At 40.7% G+C, this 20,326-nt stretch overlaps 1 protein-coding gene across 4 annotated transcripts in view; it reads right to left on the reverse strand.

The window, feature by feature from the left end:
- The window catches only part of CAMK2D (calcium/calmodulin dependent protein kinase II delta), a 169,465-nt gene that overhangs the window by 52,300 nt on the left and 96,839 nt on the right, over positions 1 to 20,326 (reverse strand). For all 4 annotated transcript variants that reach the window (XM_066631889.1, XM_066631891.1, XM_066631893.1 and 1 more), the window contains exons 6-12: positions 18,201 to 18,273; positions 12,929 to 13,031; positions 11,846 to 11,929; positions 10,322 to 10,416; positions 8,964 to 9,086; positions 7,201 to 7,284; positions 6,077 to 6,119 (exon numbers count right to left, since the gene is read on the reverse strand). In XM_066631889.1, the coding sequence (XP_066487986.1) occupies positions 6,077 to 6,119; positions 7,201 to 7,284; positions 8,964 to 9,086; positions 10,322 to 10,416; positions 11,846 to 11,929; positions 12,929 to 13,031; positions 18,201 to 18,273 (605 nt within the window). The remainder of the gene's footprint in view (positions 1 to 6,076; positions 6,120 to 7,200; positions 7,285 to 8,963; positions 9,087 to 10,321; positions 10,417 to 11,845; positions 11,930 to 12,928; positions 13,032 to 18,200; positions 18,274 to 20,326) is intronic.

The raw sequence follows: 20,326 nt of genomic DNA on the forward strand, positions 1-20,326 counted from the left end.
CCATGCGTTCCTCATAGTCTCTCTTGGCCTCCCATATCACCTTCTTACATTTCTTACACCTTCTTACATTCACCTGCGTAAAATGATCCTAGGGATCACGTCGCTGCCTTCACCCCGCCCCTGCAAGGACTTAGAGCAGCTCAAACTCTCCCTGAGAGTGTGAAAACCGCTGCACTAGGGCTATATACATGTACATACGTATGTCCACCCTGAAAAATATTATTTTTTAATGAATTATGTTCAGTATTTTTCAGAAAGGGAGCTGAAATTAAAAAGAACCTGCATACTATCTTGCATTAGAATCTACTTTTGTGGCCACACACCTGTTATTATGGTCTTGTGCACACGAATGTATCCTAATGGAAGTTATGTGTAATTGATTAGGCTGGGTAAAATTATATATTAACATAAGAATTATCTTTATACTTCTAGTACAAATTGATGTTTTAAATCAAGGATCACTAAATTCTGAACTTTTTTTGGAGTGAAAAAAAAGTGCATTGCAGATGAAACACATGGTGGATAATTTAAAAAAAATAATTTTTTAAACAATGAATGTATTTGGAACTATAATTTGAAAAGCTATTTTGAGAAAGTAAGCAAAACTGTACCAACAGAACAAATAGAAACATAATCATTCTGGCACCAATACAAATGGATCCAGTCAAGTAGAAATGGATCAACTTACACTTCAGCCATTTTGCTCTGCTCTGAACAGAAATTTGGGAAATGTCTACAAACTTAGCAGCTGAGGATCCTGGGAGACTGCACTACATACACAAAGTAATGTCCATTGTGGGTGGTATGTGCCTGTACCTGCCCAAATAATTTGAGAATCCCTTTCCTAATTTATGTAATCCTCTTTTTGTGGGGAAATGCAACACATGTTGTTTGTCCTGCACATTATTTCATGCAGGTAGTGGGACAGTGGGGGGAGGGGCAAAGTGCAAGGTCCTCCATCACTCATATGAAATTGCACACTCCTTGTTTGTAATTTTTATCACACCATTGTAGTGACACAATTTACATTTTGAGAATAAATCCGTCCATGAAGGGGAGGATCTTCATGTCAGTTCATGATCCCGTCCACCCTAGTAAGGGGCGGATCTTCATGTCAGTTCATGATCCCCTTCACCTTAGTAAAGGGAGGATCTTCATGTCAGTTCATGATCCTGTTCACCCTAGTAAGGGGAGGATCTTCATGTCAGTTCATGATCCCATTCACCCTAGTAATGAGCGCATCTTCATGTCAGTTTATGATCCCTTCCACCCTAGTAAGGGGCGGATCTTCATGTCAGTTCATGATCCCGTCCACCCTAGTAAGGGGCGGATCTTCATGTCAGTTTATGTAAGTAAGTCCCATTGTGCTTGCTCCCAGGAAAGTGTGCACAGGATTACAGCCTTCAAACTCCCCACTCAGCATCCTCCCCATCGCTCATTCACCCTCTCACTGCCCCATTTCCTTCACGTTTCCCCCCATGATCACGGCAAAAGCAAGCAATTGAGTGCAGCTGCTCTGTCCTCCTCCCCAGCTTAGAGCACAATCCTGTGCGTGTCTCCTCAGAAGTAAGTCCCATTGTGCTTCCTTGTTTCCCTCCCCATGATCACGGCAAAAGCAAGCAATTGAGTGCAGCTGCTCTGTCCTCCCCAGCTTAGAGCACAATCCTGTGCGTGTCTCCTCAGAAGTAAGTCCCATTGTGCTTGCTCCCAGGAAAGTGTGCACAGGATTACAGCCTTCAAGCTCCCCACTCAGCATCCCCCCCCGTTTTTGAAATCCTCTGTACAGTATGTATGCCTTTAAAGAGCACTTAATAAACACTTTGTAAACCAAATTTGACTTTGTTCTGACTTTTCTTGCCCATAGGAACGCATTAATTAAATTTCAATGCATTCCTATGGGAAAACGCGCTTCGCAAAACGAAAAACGCGCATAACGAAAGGACTCGCGGAATGGATTAATTTCGTTATGCGAGGCACCACTGTAGTGCAAATTAAGAAACAATGAAATTATAGCTTCATATTGCACCAATTTTAATTACTGTTCTCCTAGTCACACCAAGAATTAAAAATTTGATTTGCATTCACACAAAATATTTGTAATTAAAAGAATTTATATTAATTAAATATAATTAACCCAAAGAAATGGAATTGAAGCTGGAACTAGATGTTATGGGAGTTCTGTACCTACTGCCAAAAGCTGCACCCCATATTTCTTCCTCAGTAACTTCTAGTACTACAAAACATACACCGTAATGTTATCATGCTGTGAGTTTATATAAGAAAACACCTGCTAGATCAGGCCAAAGGCCCATGTACTTCAGTGTCCCAACTGCCTTTGAGAAGCCCACAAGCTGGAGAGAAAATATACTTGTCTTCCACCATTGTTCCCCTGCAGCTGGCATTGAGAGGCATAGTGCTGCTGAATCTGGTGGTAATGTACAGCTATCATGACTATTATTATTATTATTATTATTAACAGTATTTATATACCGCTTTTCAACTAAAAGTTCACAAAGTGGTTTACAGAGAAAAATCAAATAACTAAATGGCTCCCTCCCAAAAGGGCTCACAATCTAAAAAAGATGCAAAAGAATACCAGCAGACAGCCACTAGAACAGACACTGCTGGGGTGAGGTGGGCCAGTTACTCTCCCCCTGCTAAAAAACAGTGACTAACAGTCACTGATGGAATTGTCCTTCATGAATATGGCCAACCTCCTTTTTAATCCATCCAAGCTAGTGGCCATCACCATAACTTGTGGCACTGAATTCCACAGACTAACTATGGGTTGTGTGAAAAAGTACTTTATTTTGTCCATCCAATTGGTTTCACTTAATGATTGCAGGTTCTATTGTAAGAGTGGAAGAAAAACCTTTGTCTTTCCTCACCATGCATAATTGTATAAGTCACAGCAAAGTTCCCACTTAATTGCCTTTTATTCACGTTAAAGCCCAAAAAACTCTAAGGACCCTTGTAAGGAAGGTGGTCCCGCTCTCTCATCATTCTAGTTGCCCTGATCTGCATCTTTTCAAGTTCTACAATATCCTTCATTACCTCCCTCAAGTAGGAAGAAGAAATTCACCACATGGTAATGCCACGTACTGTATCCCATAAAATCTAGTTCCATCCTTCCATTGCATATGAACAAACAAAAACCAGGATGATTTGGGACAGGCAAGAAGAAAAAAAAAATATTTTCTTTCACAGCTCCTGAGGTGCTTACCTCACAAGAAACATACATTCCACATTAACAGGAAGAACAAAAAAGGGAAAAAATAAAATACTTTTGTAAATACATTGTTACAGACGGGTTACTCAAAAAAAGAAAAGAGAAAAGCATGCTGGGCAACAAAAATATAACGAATAACTCAAAAATTAGTTGTCATAACTAAATGTCACTGTTTCTTAAACTAACCAATGCATGCCAAAACATTCTAAAAGAATGGAACAAACAGAACAGGCCAATTCACAAAATAGATGAATGAACAGATTAATGCAACAAAATTATTCTTTACCCTGATTATACAAGTTTGAAAGGACAAAACGGGATACAAAATGTTAGCAGAGATCACATGTAGCACTTTGACTATCAAAGGAGACCAGATACCTATAGAGTTTAAAGCCCTTTTGTTGAGAAGTTACTCAGCTTGAGAGCCCCACTAGTGCTAAACCGAGTGTGTATATGCATACAGGGGCACATTTCATTAAAAGCCTCATTACACCCAACAGGCGCAATTTTAACAATTGTGGGATAGTCATAAGAGGGTAAGAAACTGTCTAGAATTGCCTAAGTACCCAGCACAAGAAGTGATTTTTCTCAATTAATTGGCTTAACTTGTCCATAGTGACATAATAGCTAAATTTGATTGGCTACGCTGTATAATATGATCAAGCCTGGTATGTGATTCTTCATACACTGAGATTACCTGAGGAGAAAACCAGTAACCTCATCAAAAGCCCCTACTTTGACAGCCAAAACAACAGTGCTTAGGAAGAGGAGTTGGGGAGAACACTCACAATCACTGTTCTAATCTAGTAGGAGTTGGAGCCCTGTACTCTACAAGACTAACACTTTCCAGTTTGCACTATTACCAACAGCCCAGTCCTGCCCAAATCCCTCCTACTGATGCAGTTGTACTAACAGAGCAAGAACCGTATCTTTTTTCATGGGGGGGGGAGGGACAGGACTGGAAAGGTCTCCTTGAGGTGAGACATTTTTCATTTTTTGCCCATACACCTAATTTGAGAAGATCCTGGAAAAAACCCAGTCTTTCACTGTTTTCTCAGGTTTTCACTGTTATAATTTTTTTCAAAAGTTTGTTTTAAAAACTGCATGCTGTAGTATATGTCATTTATTGAGAACACAATTACAAATTTAAAATGAGTGAAGAGCATCTCTACTGCAGAGAAACTCCCCTACTTAACATTCAGCTTAAGAACATTCAAGATAACAAACATGCCTGGCCATTTGCCCACAGATGGCATTAGTACTCATTCCCAAACATTCCTCATCCTGTTCCAGCCAGCCCTGCTAACCTGCTTTTCAAGGTAAGACTGCACAATAGAGTATTGTACTGTAAAGACTTTTTTCATATTTCTCAACATGTTGCCTACTGATAACACTTACATTGGGCTTCAGAACAAATCAGCTTAAAAGCAGACACCTGGCCCCTAACCTATTTTTTAAGTAGGGGCACTGCTGTAAACCATATTCACTGTAGTTCCTTACACAGGGAAAGGGGAAGATGAGCAGGAAGAAGCTAGAAGGCTAAGCAGATGAAGAAAATTATAATTTTTTAAAGTATCTCAGCATGAATTGCAATCCAGTTTTCTGCAATTATTTCCTTTGCATAGCTTTCAAAAAGTAATTTTCAAAATCGCAGTCTGCCTTCAACTACAGATGCTAGACAATAAATATAAAAACTCAGGTATTAAAAAAAAAAAAAGATTAGGACACCCTAGTTCATGACAAACTGGCCAACATCTTATTGTCAGGATAAGACAATTCTGTGAACAAGGTTTTAGACAACCAAGCCAAAACTCTTGCATAGTTTCGATTTCAAATGACTGTGTGAGTATACATAGCATAGCATATCATACACAAAAAATGTGCCATCCTATTGACTGGTCTGAATACTGAAAAGATTCCTCACATGATGAACTTGATTGTTTATGGGGGCCATATTTGTGGGAAAATGTAATGTGTTACCTGGTTTGTCTACAGATGCAACAACTTTTTCGTGGCAATATCCACAAACTGGCAAGAAATTTCTGTAATCATAAGACTAACTTCTGAATAGGTGCAACTGTGTACGTGGATCACCCAGATCACGTTATAATTACAGGTACAGAAGTGTTTTGAATGTATGGTCTGGCCGTTAGACTAGAACATTTTCTAGCTATTATGTCTTCGCTTTTCATGTTTCGAAAACCATCTACAAAATTATAACTTTCAGCTTCCCCTGCTAGCTATTTTATGTGTGCTGCCAAACACATTAGTCTTATGAAAAATATAAATGTAGCCTCATTCTGCACATATGTTCAACAGAAAAGATGGGGCATAACTTCTAAAGAGATTCTGTTCTTTCACAAAGGATGCAGATTTTTTTTTTTTAATGAAGAAGAAACCCTGAAAGCAAAACAAGACTAATATCAATGAAACAACAACCTCTATTGCATTTGTACCTATTTGACAGAAAAGGTTTAAATAAGGACATGAAAATATCCAAATCTTTTTTCCAATTCCAGAAGGGAATTATCATGGTTGTTAAAAAAAAAAAAATTAAAAATGTGTGTTTTCTTGGGTACATGTCTTAAGAAATACCATCAGAACTTTCTGTGCCCAACCAACTATAAATGAAAGGAAATGAAAACAAGGGAAAGGGAGGAAGGATGGAATTAGCAAAACACCCACTTAGAATTCTCATCTCAATCCAATTAACACTTGGCCCATGCACAGAAGAAAGGTAAACACCTTAAGCAACTAAGCATGGCATCTGAACACATCCAAAGATGAATCATTTCAACATATACCAGTGAACAATATGAAAGTACAGTTCCAGTATTATGGACATACCTGAGAAATTTCTTGTAGCCAGCATGGTTGTCAATATGGCCCCCTGAAATCACATTCAGCATAATACATCAATATCCTCTGCAATGCTTTCTGAAGATTACCACAAGCAAATTTCCTTTATTTCAAATATAGATCTCCAATACTGAACAGGCAAATAATGTTCTGCGCACATGCAAGGTTTTCCTTACAAACAGGGTGTAGGTATGACTGTGTGTGAAGGGGCTCTTTAGCAAAGAGTCCATAAAATGTGACAAGAACAGATTGCCCCAGTGAAATCAGTGGATCCACTGTTGAAAATAACTATTGCCTTCCATCCTTCTCCCTCTTTTTTCCCCCCATTGCTAAACAAGTAAAATATCAGCTTCAAGAAAAATTTCAAATTAATGTCTAAAAGCCCAATCCTGAGCTGTACAGGGCTGCAGCGGCACCAAAAATTGCTGCCACCGCATCCTGCACGCTCCGGGGGAAGGGGACTTTTGTCCTACCAAAAGGCCAGCGGTGAATCAAGAGCCTCTGTGTTGGGTGGTGAGCCCAATATGGAGGTTCTGGATCTGGTGGAGCTTTGCTCCACTGGTCCCGCCTCCCTTCCTCCCTCCCCGTGGCACACCTCCTCCCAACCCTCCACCTACCTCCTCCTGGAACGCTTCCTCCCCGCCTCTGCCCGCACCACCACTTCGCTCTCCGCTGCTTGGCGGTCCACGCTACTGCCAAGTGGCGGAGCTCTGGTGGCCACCCTGCGGTTGTCCAGCGCCGGCCAGCAAATGTGCCTTACGGAACGTTTGTGACAGTGCACGCCGGCAGTAAGCCAGCACACACTGTTCAGAATTGGTCCCTAAGCTGTTTTCCTCTCTAAAAACAGACACTATGAGGGTTTGTGCATTTATATGCACAAGAATGCATACACATGCACATCCACAGGTGCGCATACACATTCAAACACAAAGGATTTCACAAGAGAACAGATACTGATAGCCCAATCCTATCTAAATCCCCACGCAGTGACACTGTCATGGCTATCACATGGGGGATTTTTGGCTGCTACAGGCCTCAACTGGTACAAGTCCAAGTCGACCCGTAAAGATGAACCAGGCCTGGGAAGGGGGTTAGGATACTTGGTCTCTTACCTTAAGTTTTCTTCTTGCATTGAATTTCTTCAGGCAGTCTACAGTCTCCTGTCTGTGCATCATTGAAGCAACAGTAGAACGTTGCTAAAATAAAACAAAAAAGTAGGTTCCTCAGTGCATCAATTATACCTACAATATTGTTCAATATTATTCAATACTATCCATATCCATGAATGATGTTTTCTGAATGTTATTTCCTCCAGGAAAATAATCTGTTACTCTGTAGTAACAGATCAGAATAATGAGCTCTTCCTACCATACTCTACTGGCTTTACCACAACAACATAACGGAATTGTCTGTCTGCAACATTTTTCCTTTATCAAAGATGAATACAAGGGCTTATATTTACATTCTATGATGTTCAACCAAGAACACAAACTTAACTGCACTCTTGGCTGGTGCAGTGGCCACTGTTCCAGCTGAAGGTGTCGAGAATGTGCTGTAAAGTCCAGAACATTGCAATGTACAGGTATTTTGATGAAAAGCAAACTAAAATGACACTGGTAACCTCTACTAGTTTTAATTGATCACTGCTGACAATTAATGTAAAAACCGCTCCTCAAAGTACTGATCCTGCAAGACAAGACAATGATTTCTAAGGGTGGGTAGGGACCCTAAGCAAGAGTCTCTAGAACAGCAGTTCTCAAACTTTTGGTCTCCAGAGTCCTTTATACTCCCAAAAGGACACTCAGGGAAACTTGCTGGAGTGGAGTCTCAGAGAAACCCAGAGTGCCAGTGCATTTGTGGAGTGGTGCAAAGCCAAACCCAACGCTATATACCAGCAAAGAGCTGGAACAGGAGGGGAATAAGGATAAAGAGCCACTAACAGGGGGTGCAGAAGGGACAGATGAGCAAACCAGGTAGGGGGCAGATGACGGTCAATTATGGTGTGTTAGTGGAGCCCCTGAAGGTGTCTCAGTGAGCCCCAGGGCTCCTAAGAGCACACTGAAAAATTTTGCTCTAGAGATTAGCTTAACAGTGACCCACCTTTTAACTTTAGGGCTCCTGGACCTTTAACAATTGTATAGAAAAGGGAATTTCAGCAAGTACAGTTTTTCATCCATCCTCTGCACAATTGTTAAAGGTTCAGAAGCCCAAAAGTTGAAAGGTTGGTCATTCCTGGATAGTCAAAAAGTTGCAGATTCAGGGGAGCAAGTTGTACAAAATGCTAAAAGATGGAAAATTCATGAGAAGCGGAGAGGATACCTAGGATTCTCAGCACATGACCTACAAGGACAAATAACTCTTACGGCATGTGTTACTCCCAATGGTAGGGAGTGAGAAGTTGTCTCTGAATTGAGAATATTATAATTAGTTGACTCTTCATAGTGGCAGTACAGAAGAAGGTGGACAGCAGTGGCAGCTTCTATGTGGGAATGGGAATGACAACATTAAAACAACAGCTCAGATCAGGAAGTTCATTGTCAACTTGACAAAGCAGTGGGGTCCCATGGAACCCAGGTGAGGAAGCTAATCAAAGCATTTCAGAATCACCTGCCTAAAGTAAATCTATTCATGTGCTTAACATAGTTAACAAGACTCTGAGCATACGAAGTCTACCTAAACAGAATTATACACTTTTCACACATCCAGCTACAAAACGGAGCTGAGGTTTACGCAATCACAGAAATAAATTATCTAATGGTGTGGAAGTAAAATTAAAGGAGGAGGGATGAAATTACCTACCGGACCTTGGATATTATGTCCTGATTTTGTCAGAGAAGACTAACAAAATAGCATTGTTTAAGAGAAAGCCACTTACACAGATCCATGGATGTTTGAGTGCATCTGATGCAATGATACGTTTGGCGGGGTTGATTGTAAGCATTTTGTTGATAAGGTCTTTGGCTTCTGGGGTCACCGTGTCCCATTCTGGTGAAGGAAACTTGAACACAGAGCAAAAAAAGTATTTACGTGATACAAAACTAAATAGGTAGAAGTTAAAAAACAAAACAAACACAATACTTAAGAAGTGAACACAGATAATTTGAAATAACTTTTTCAACAGATGTTATGCGTTGTTTCCCAGATGTTACACCTTGCATTTCTAAGTAGTGTACGTTTATGTCATACCAGAGAAGGAGTAGGACCAGAAGACTATGAAATAGTCTTAATTAATGAAATAATTAACTATTAATGAAATAGTCGCAGCAATATAAAACACACTGATATCATCCAGAATGTCTTTTTAAAAAAATGGAGACATAGCAAAGCCTAATCATATCTGCAGTTTTGAAAAAGTGATATGAAGAGTAGGGAGAAAAGGGCAGGAATTCATAGTCTCCTAAATGGACATCTACTTTTGAGTGGGCTGCTGCATGCTGCTCATTCTTGCTTGTTGATTACAGAACGCAGTCGTGCTTTTATCATGGGAGAAAGCACTATGCCTGTTGAGTCTGCAAGTCTGGCAGTGCTTCTTCTGAGAACAGGCTATTACTTTCTGAAATGCAATTTGTAAGAAGGAGTCCTTTGAGACAGCAAGAGGGATAATCATGCTGAAGAACAGACATTTGTCTATTTACAAATACATTACTACGGTCATCACCTTGAGATGAGCTTGACAGGAGAAAACTCCCATCATTCTGAATTGACTTTTGGATGCAGCAGCTGCCAATCTTAAAAGACTCTGAGCACAGAAAATATATGACGGAAATACTGTAGGCGGTAGCAGTATCTGCATGGCTCATTTCACAATTCTGTGTCTCAGACACACTTATGCAAACTTGTAAGTGAACCAAGAGGGATCACAGTTGTGAGAAGCTGTAACACATCTAAACGAACATTAAAAAGAGGAAATTTGAGTGTCATCGGCAAAAAGAGGGAAGTGTGACTGAGAAAAGAGAAAGTCAATTTCCAGTGTGTGTGCGTGTAAGTAAGGAGATATAGAGAACTAAATGGAAAGTGTTATCAATTACCTTGTTAAACATGAGTAGATTAAAATTTATGAATGTAGACTGTCAGTTGTGGATTAAATGATAGGCACACTGTATTGTCAAAAGATAAATTTATAGGAAAAAGAATCATAAGTACGATAGGAAAAAAAGTCAGAATCATAAACTAATACTTAATTGGCTTCCATTATTCCATGAGAAAAAAGAAATCGAGGCACGTACTACTTACGTCATAAGCACCAGCCTTGATTTGTTGATAGAGTCTGTGCTGATCCTCGTCCCAAAAAGGAGGATATCCCACCAAGAGGATGTAGAGAATAACTCCTAGCAAAGTCCACAACAGCATTAGCTAAGTAATTAAGCACAAGCATCTCTAAATAAATATTATCTAAGGGCCAAAACAGACATGACATAGGAGATTATGACTGGAACACCCAACTGTTTTAAACAATTAAAACGTATGTATTTATTAGGGTTATATACCTCTTTTCAACAAAAATGTTCTCAGACTAGGTTACATAGCAAAAGAAATGAGAAGATGGTTCCCTGCCCCAGATAAGTTCCCAATCTAAAACAAAAACAAAGCCCAGACCAAAACCTGAACAAGGGAGACAAGAGCAACAGTAACTGTAAAAGGGTTGCTGGAATGAATAGAATGGGTTGCTGGAATGAATGGTTGATAGATCAAGGGTTGCTGGAAAGTTGCTCTCCACCAGTGTAATAGACAGCAAAACACTACTGTAAAAGATGCCACTTCACCCAGTTTTGACTGAAGCTATGACACTGCTGTTTAACTCTTTTTCTTTGGAGCACTGTCCCTGACCTTACAGCACGTAGGCACATACATATACTGTCAAGCAGGTAAAAGCCCCACTAAGAAAAAAGGTATACATTTCAAGTGTACAGGGGGTTCCATATCCATGGATGCTGTGTCCACGGATTCATTTATCTGAGGATTGCGTCCCGGACCCCCAGCGCATGCACCCCAGTGGAGGGCTTCCCAGGGTATCCCAATGTCTTTTTCCTTGATACTGGAAGTTTCATGTTTTGGAAGTTTCATGTTTTGAGCTATACAGCTCAGACGGAGTTCAGCAGAGCCGGAGATAGACATCATTGGCCTCCGGCTAAGCTCCAGCTCCTCTCCAGAGGCAAAGGGAGCGGAGCTCCCCACAAATTTTTGCTATATTGAGACAGGTTTGCAAGAACTATGCAGTATTCCCTATGGATGGAGGTGTTTGAAAAGTGTGGTGTTTTGTGTTTTTATTCAGTAAAAACAAACACCTCTACTAATATCCTCAAGGCAACAAAAAGTAAGAAGGAAAAGGGAAGATACAATTAGAAAAGAAAAGAAAAAAATATGGAAATAAATCTGGCAGAGGCTTTTAGGCACAACAAAATAGAAATGCTCCCTTAACCCTTTATAGCAGTGGTGTCAAACATAAGACCTGTGGGCCAGATGTGGCCCCCAAAAGCAATTTTTCCAGCCCCATTATAATTGGGCTCTCTCATATCTTGAAATTATGAACAAAATTTGCACATTTTCTCTTCTGTCATTTGCAGCTAATAAGTTTCTGTGTGAAAACAAAGTGATTATTTCTGGCCATTGTCTGTTTAATAATTTCACTTCTGGTTCTCAGCAGTCACCATGGATGCCCTTCTGACCATTATATGAAATGAATTTGACACCCCTGCTCTATAGAGCATTTTAATCCAGTATAAGACCATCCCAGTGCTGGAATTAACAAGATCTTACCACATGCCCACATGTCCACTGGCTTTCCATAGGGATCTTTTCGAAGTACCTCAGGGGAAAGATATCCTGGTGTACCAGCAAACCCTAAAAAGCAAGTACCCTTATAAGAAAAAGGATAGTATCCATATCGTATCTCATATGTTTCTAAAACACCCCTTAAATATTTATGTGTGCATTAGATTTTGTTTAACTCTTCCAGACTGACTCATGTGTAGGAAAAAAAATGTACTTGTCCAGTTGCCTTATTTTGCAAAGCAGACATTTGTGAATTACTCCCATAAATACACTACAAGCCTGTGGCTGTGAAAAAGCAAATGCATTCAGAGAATCTAAATAGGCATATCGTATTCCCCATTCAGTCCTCCTGAAAATGTGATATTACCCACTAAAGTAGTTTTTTTCCATCTCATCTTGCCTTATGCTCAAGGGAATTAGCCAAGGCTGAATACTTTGAAAAGAAAAACAGGCAACCAATTTGTGCTTCCTCTTTCCATATTCATTCTCCTCCTTGAAGCCTCATGGGGGCAGATCTATGGGACTGCAATAGATACAGTGTCAGGTGCAAGCTCTCCCTTTGCAGAATCAGGACTCTACTGCAAAACAAATAGCTCTCACACTACAAACTTTTAATGAAACTTTTAATGAAACTTTTAATCAGTGCCTACTATCATGTGCTAAACAGTGTACAAAAACAAAACAAACCATAAGACTCCACCTGCAGGTTCAACATCTTTTTAAAGAATGAGACAAAAGGCAAGGGGAGTTGGAGGGAAAGGAAGCTTTGCACAATTAGATCAAGGACCAAAAGGTTGGGTAGACCAGCTTTTCTCAAAGTGTGCTTCCAGGAGCCCTGGGGCTCCCTGAGACTCCTTCAGGGGCTGGCTCCAAGAGCACACCTTAAGTGGCCACAATCCACTTAGCACAGGAGGACTGCAATCCGACAAAATAAGTCATTTGTGTGATGGCGGAGAGGGTTTGTGGACTGTAAAACAGTAGATATGGGACCCACGGATATGGGAGGCGTATCCTGTAATGAAGATGAGAGCAAAAAGGCAGGCCAGCTAAGTAAAAGAGGTTTCTTACCAAACCAGGCTTGTTGTTCACCTTGCACTTCAATAGCCAATCCAAAATCTGCCAGTTTTACAGCTGCTCCCTTTGACTTGCTAGCTAGAAGCAAGTTCTCAGGCTTCATATAGGAGAAGAGAAGTGGGGGTGGAGGGAAGGAAAGAGAAATCACATAAACTATTTATTTAAATCTTCCCATTTGATGAGCTGCTGAAAAAAAATTACGAAATGCTTTACAGAGGAAGTTGGGAACATGCATGCTAAGACTACTTTTGGAAAAAAATCTACTTGTTTTTCCTCTCTCTTTCATAGGCAGGCATATCAAACCACCTACTCTAAGTATGTTTAAAACAACAAGCAAACCAGCCTAGAACAGAACAGAGTTAATTCTGGAGGCTGTTTTCTCACATTATGGTTTTAAAGACATCATCGAAGCTAAAAACCCCACCCTGATCCTACTCCCTCCCCTGTTTCCCCCCTTCTTCCCTCACCAGTTCCCTGTTGTGACTTTCTCTCTCAGCAACATAGCCACTGTGCTGGCTACTGCTATTGCTATTTACTGTTTCAATGCCAATAAAGGTTTTTGGAAATGAAATGAAAATGAAGACATCATCCTCAACAGACCCTTAAAATGTATGTCTTAGGTCTATCATCCCTCTGTCACAGTCCTACTGAACATCTAGCAGAGGATAAGACTTTTGCTTGCAATCTGAAGACCTAATGTCGGTTAGAGTGATCAGAATGAGACGCTCTTAGTGAATGAGGGCACAATCCTAGCCAACTTTTCAGCACCGAGATAAAGGCAATGTAGTTCCGAGGTATGGGAACAAACATTCTTGAGGAGGCCTCTGTGACTGCCACCCAACTCCAGGATGTAACACATGCCCCATTGGCACAGCTATGTCAGTGCAGGGAAGTTGGTTAGGATTTGGGCCTGAATGTTCTAGTTCTCTATCCACCTCTACCTCAATCATTGTAGATTATTATCATATAAGGAGAATTTGTGCCTATTCAAAAAAGGTTATGTTTTTCAATAACAACCACTTCATTATACCAGAAACGATTTTATTCTCCGGACAAGTCATGTGCAAGTACAACCCACACATTAAGGGAGAGTTAACTCTGGCCAAAATCTTTTTCTTCCTTAATGTCAGCATGGCTGATATATTCAGATGAAACTCCAACCATTGAAAAACATCCTAAATAGCTGGCACTTTATGTTAAGTATAAACGCATAGCCCATCATTTGTTCTGTGAACTGTTCACATATAACAAATGCCACCATATTTGCCTAGAAGTTGCTCTTCTATAGTCAAATAGATTTTTTTCCCCAGGCAGAGAGAGAAGTTGATAAATATTTCCTTGAAAGCATTGTGTAGATAAACTATTTAAAGCTTGATGATCCTATCTATCTGTGACCTTCAACAAGCCAATCCAGCATAGCATAGTCTGTCAGATCACACACTTATCCACTTAGGTAAATACCTAGCCTATTTCACAGTATGTGAATGTGAAAAAGAACAACATATTGGTCTTTTTTCCTACTCCATTAGAAGTACTTAATATCTGTAAGCAAATATCATTGGACCCAAAGAACTGTAAAGCAAATAGCACAGTCATAAGGAAGTAAATGGGCTCTGTTACAAAGCCACCACACAGTTGAATAGCAAGCTCAATGGACCTTAGGGCAACTGGACTGTGCCCTTAACACAACATGCATCAGCCATTTCAGGGCAAGAAATGTTAACGTGTTTTTGTCATGCATGAATTCTGAAGAGGTGGGGCAAATGTGGACAACTTGAGGAGGTTACGGGAGATTTAACAGCACAGTCTTGAGATACCATCCAGGAAAGGAACAAGTCAGTGACTGGATCACGAATTGCACATTAGCTGCAGTCATGCATGTAGGGTGGAGAGTAAAATTTAGCTCCTCTCTTGCTTATGCAGTGTACCTAAATGGGCACTGTTCATATTGTGTATCCATAACCATATTGTGTATGGATATAAAAATTGTATAATAAAAATTGTATATGGAAGATATACACTAAAGAAGAAAAAGAAAAAGCAGGCAAGAGTTTTCAAATGCAAATTTTGATTTTACAGCTGAAATGTCAGGTCATTTGTGAGTTCCATCCACCTGTACCAGAGATGACGCTACTTCAAGCAAAAGTTAGTCATGACCAAGTCTCATTAACAACAACCACAGAGGAGATTGTCACATCCTACTTATGTTCATTGTTTTCAAGAGTATTACTATTTGTATAGTTATTTTGAGTGGGTAAAATGCTTCACATGTATCATCTTGATGTAATTCTTACAACAGTGCTGTAAGGTGAGTATTTAATCCCCATATTGTGGATGGGTTGGAATGACTTGCCTAAGGCCACATGGTAAGGAGCCAGTGAGGGGGTTTCGAGAGTGCATCAGGACGCATAACATGGGCATTTCAGAGTGAGGAAAGTGGCCAGAATGGTAGGTGGGACAGCCCGGGCAAGGGTGTGGGACCAGACTCTGGCACTTAGGCCAGATCCCAACCCACATCCCCAGCTGGGTCAACACGGGCTGCTCAGATTTGCATCAGCAATTTTGCTGGCACAAGTCCAATGCCCCATAGAGCTGGCTGCGGCATGACATGGGGTAGGCTGAGTTCATTACTCCGACTTGCACTGCAGCCAGCCCCAGCACCACACTGGATATGGGGCAGGCCAGCTGGCTTGTCTGTTCCAGCACAGGTTAGGATCGAGCTGGCAGTTACTCCTCTGCATTAGCTCATTATGAAGTTATCCGTGATGCACTTTGTGCTTCAATTCATGTGTGGAAAAGCAAAATATAAATAAGAGAAATAAATTAATAGAACACCACATCTCTTCTTAAAGCATGCTGAATGTTGTACTCTTGTTGACTCTGCAGCCAAAGCATCCCCACTCAACTCTGAGGTGATGAGGGAATACGTATTATGTAATAGCACAGACAGAATGCACAAATACTTGAAAAAATAGCTCCTTTTTCAGTTTTGTCAATGATACTGACAGATTGAGACAAGTGCAGCACAAGGCCGAATGGTATATGAATCATTCAGGACGCCATGTCATCCTGGCAGTGGAAAAATGAGAGAAAAACAGCAAGAACTTCTGTGCTCCGTTTGAAGGACACTGTAAAAAAATCTGTATTGATTGGGATTGCTTAATTTGAAAGGTTAACAAAGATCTTTTAGCAGTTCTTAGATACCGTGCAGGTTTAATTAAGACAACAGTGTACATAACAAATAACACTGATTTCAATTGGAGAGATGTAAGCATGCACCTAAATCATTCTTTTGAATGAAAAGTAGCTGAATGTCTCATGGCACCAAACAAACACATTTATGGTGGCATAAGCTTTTGTGGACTATATCCCATATTGTCACATGCATGAAATGGCCACCTAAGTGGGTAGATATCTATAGCCTAAGAAAGAACTGTTTTTTAAAAATAAAAAAATAAGATTTAAACATTGATCAGCTCTTGCTTTTGTCTTAGGCCTGGAAATTGTCTGATCAAAAATGAAAATATTACAGTGGAGTCACAGATATAATCCAAGGATCTTAACAACCTGTAAGGTGACCCGCTGCCCTCTTTGGCACAACTGAATCAACATGTATAGGGAGTGGAATAGGCAAGAAGGGAACACAAGCACTGCACTGTAGTCAGTGGACTAGCCCAGTGATTTTCAACCTTTTTCATCTCAGGGCACACTGACAAGGCACATCATTAGTTCTTTTGACCATTGACAAGGCACACCACACTGACAGCAGGGGCTTGCATTCCCCAGTGGCCCTACTAACAAATGATCTTTCTCCAAACTCCTGCAGCATACCTGCAGACCATCTGCGGCACACCAGTGTGCCACGGCACAGTGGTTGAAAATGGCTGGACTAGCCCATCAATAGTCCTTCACCTTACTCTGTCGGATGAGTATGGCTTACTCAAAACAGATACAAGAAACCGGGCTGGGAGGTTCCAGAGCAAGGTTACACTGCCTCTGTCACATGTCTTCTGCCCAATGACTGCACTGATTTAGAAAGGTTTAATATGGGGGGGGGGGGGTCACTTGCATGGTTCTCTATCTGGAAACTGTAACACTGTTCAAATGACCTGCAGATTAACAAATGGGTGTCTCTTTACCTCTACATGCATGAATGCAGCTAAAGAGTGCTTTGAGACTGTGTAGTGTTATCTTCCCCAACAGCATTACTCACCTTCAAGTCTCGATGGACTACGTTCGTCTGATGACAGTGTAGCACAGCCTCCAGGATCTGTTGAATGCAATGACTGCATGCAAACACCAGGGGGCGTGTGTTAGTTCCAAGCTGTACACTCACTGTCTGTATACCCTCAGTGAGACTGGGTTAAAGTGCAAAACTAGCAAACAAATGAGATTGTGAAATACAATCTTCCAAAACGGACACACATTCCTCAGCTAGAGTAGCTACTGCCTCAGACACTATAGATGTGCCTCTACACAGGTCCTCATTTAGTTCACTTTAATCTGTGTAATGTTACTATGAGAGGGGAAGGATTGATTTGGACCCATTTTAACATACTGTTCTTGGGCACATATCGTTTGATACATTGTTTTAATCTGTGAAAGGCCATAATATCTAAGAAAGCTAATTGCAAGCTTGTGTTAGATATCGAGAGTGGTTTCTTCCTTCTCCTCTTCATTTACAGGAAAGGCTCTTTCACACCACCAATCCTGAAGGTAAAATTACTTTAAGTAATAATGCAATCCAGATAAATTATTCATTTGTCATGGTTGCGTTTAGCCGAACAATTATTTGCTTGCATTTGCCTGAGGGTTGATCCTACTCTAGCAGAGCAGTGCATGACTAGTTGTTCTGCAACTACAACCCATTGTCTCTGAACAGAAGTGGTGTTTTAAACCTGCAGGCTGACATACATCACAGTCCAAGTTAAACCGCAGGTACACACTGCCTGATGAATACAGCCTCCTTCCAAAATGTATGGAGGTATCTATTGCATCATACCACGCCACTTGGGCTACGTGGCAGAAAACCCGGAAGGTCGCCATTTTACAACACCTATTTTGTCTTTTGTCGTGATGCATGTCAGACCTACAACACTTGCAAACCAGAAAGCAGCATCATGCATTACTCATTTGTCATGTTGAGGGTGCGAAGGTATAGCCAAGGGAGCTTCTCAGCCAACCCACCCTTTGACCTCAAGCCAGGAAAAAAAACAAAAAAAAAACAAAGAACTTCTTAGCCAACCTATGGGCACCAGATACTGACCTTCAGGTCTCTGTGAACTATGCCATTTAGGTGACAATGATTAACACTTTCTAGAATCTGCTGTATACAATGACTGTAAAGATACAAGGGCAGAATGGAAGGGAAAAACATTTTAAAGGCACATAATCACATTCAATGCAAAAATCAAACTAAAAGAACTTAAATTATAAGAAAAAAAATAATCAAATCACATTTTTGGACACGTTTTAATTATACACAACTGGAACACAGCAGTGCAAAATACATAAAGTTTTTTTTTTAAGGTCTATCAAAAATAAATGACATTTAACATATAACAAGTGGCAGGGTTAGATTAAATAATTTGTGTGGCATTTTCCTAATAGGCAGGATAGAAATTCAAAGATGATTTCTAAATATATTAAAATTCTAAATTTAACTTGTAAAAGTACGGAATTGTAAAAGTGCTGATGCATAGGCATTCCAGAGCCAAGATAAATAATAGGTTCTGTATAAAAAGATGTTGCATGTAACCAGTGCTGCAGCTATGCGGGGGGGGGGAGCTGCACCGTAAGTTCTGCAGGCAACACAACGTGCCAACACAACGGGCCATGGAAGTGGCCCACTCGATGTCGGAGCCATTCCAAGCTGAAATGGCAACATGCAGGTGTGTGTTGTTATCACTGCTCAGAATGGCTCCAACAGCAAGTAGGTGGGGCCTCTATTATTGTGTGTTCCGGTGCCTGCAGTACTTACTGCAATGCCACCCCCGTAGCTATGCCATTGCACATAACCTCAGTGAGTGAAGTAAAGTACATAGCTTGAACCTGGTTTGATTTCTGTTCTAATGTCTGTCGGTCTAGAGCAGGGGTGCCCAAACCCCGGCCCAGGGGCCACTTGCAGCCCTTGGGGACTCCCAATCCAGCCCTCAGGGAGCCCCCAGTATCCAATGAGCCTCTGGCCCTCCGGTGACTTGCTGGAGCCTGTGCTGCCCAATGCAACTGCTCTCAGTGTGAGGGTGACTGTTCAACCTCTCACCTGAGCTGTGGGATGAGGGCTACCTCCACTACTTGCTGTTTCACATTTGTGATGCAGCAGTGGAAGCGATGGAAAGGCCAGCCTTGCTTTGTGCAAGGCCTTTTAGAGGCCTTGAGCTACTGCAAGACCTTCATTCATTAAGTTCCATCTCTAATATATTCATTTATGTAAATTAATTCTTTTTTCCCCCGGCCCCCAACACAGTGTCAGAGAGATGATGTGGCCCTCCTGCCAAAATGTTTGGACACCCCTGGTCTAGAGACTTATTGTACAAACTAAACAGTGAGCAAATTAAAGCTGTTTGTTCCAGGTTAATTCTGAAATGTACGATACTGTAATTTAGCAAACCATCCATTTGTGCACAGCCCAAGATCCTATGGCCTGTCCTGTTTCTCGTTAGCAATATGTAATTGTGCGTGGGATGGAGGTGAAAATGTTGATGGTTGAAAGACTGCAGAGTCAGTCTGGTGACCCATAAATTGATAGACATTATCCCACCCCACCCCCAGAACAATTGGTACTGAAAACTCCCTTGAATATGAGTTGGATGGAGAGTGTGCATAAAACCTGATGACTATACTCTTTCATTGAACACTGTGCATAAATGAATAGCCACTGACACAGAATTCTGAACATTGCATGGTCCAAGCACAAAGTCTACAAATAATGCTAGAAAATTTGTAGAACGTCCCACCATCAACAAGGTCAGTATGTATATCCTCCATTTGAAGCTTACACACATTCATAGGACAACATGAGCAATACATTGCCCAACTTGATTTAGAAGCTGTACATACTAACTGTACAATTTACACAATTTCTTGTTAATCCTCTTGATATGTGCATGTTCTCTATGATGTCCAGTGAACATGAGAAATTTTTATGCACATTCTCTATTCAGCTCATATTAACCTCACTGTAACTAAGACTATATACACACACACACATATATATATATATGAAGCCAACATTTGTACAAGAGGAACAGAAAGGAAGAAGTACAAACACAACAAGAACACAAAAGGCACAAAAAGTTACTACTGAATTCCAAACAGGCTATTGTAGGGGAAAAAAATAATTTGAAAAATCTGTTCAAATCATTGAGGAGTTGTAAAATTTAATCTGTAACA

Source organism: Tiliqua scincoides, chromosome 6 (assembly GCF_035046505.1).
Source record: "Tiliqua scincoides isolate rTilSci1 chromosome 6, rTilSci1.hap2, whole genome shotgun sequence".
Lineage (NCBI taxonomy): Eukaryota > Metazoa > Chordata > Lepidosauria > Squamata > Scincidae > Tiliqua > Tiliqua scincoides.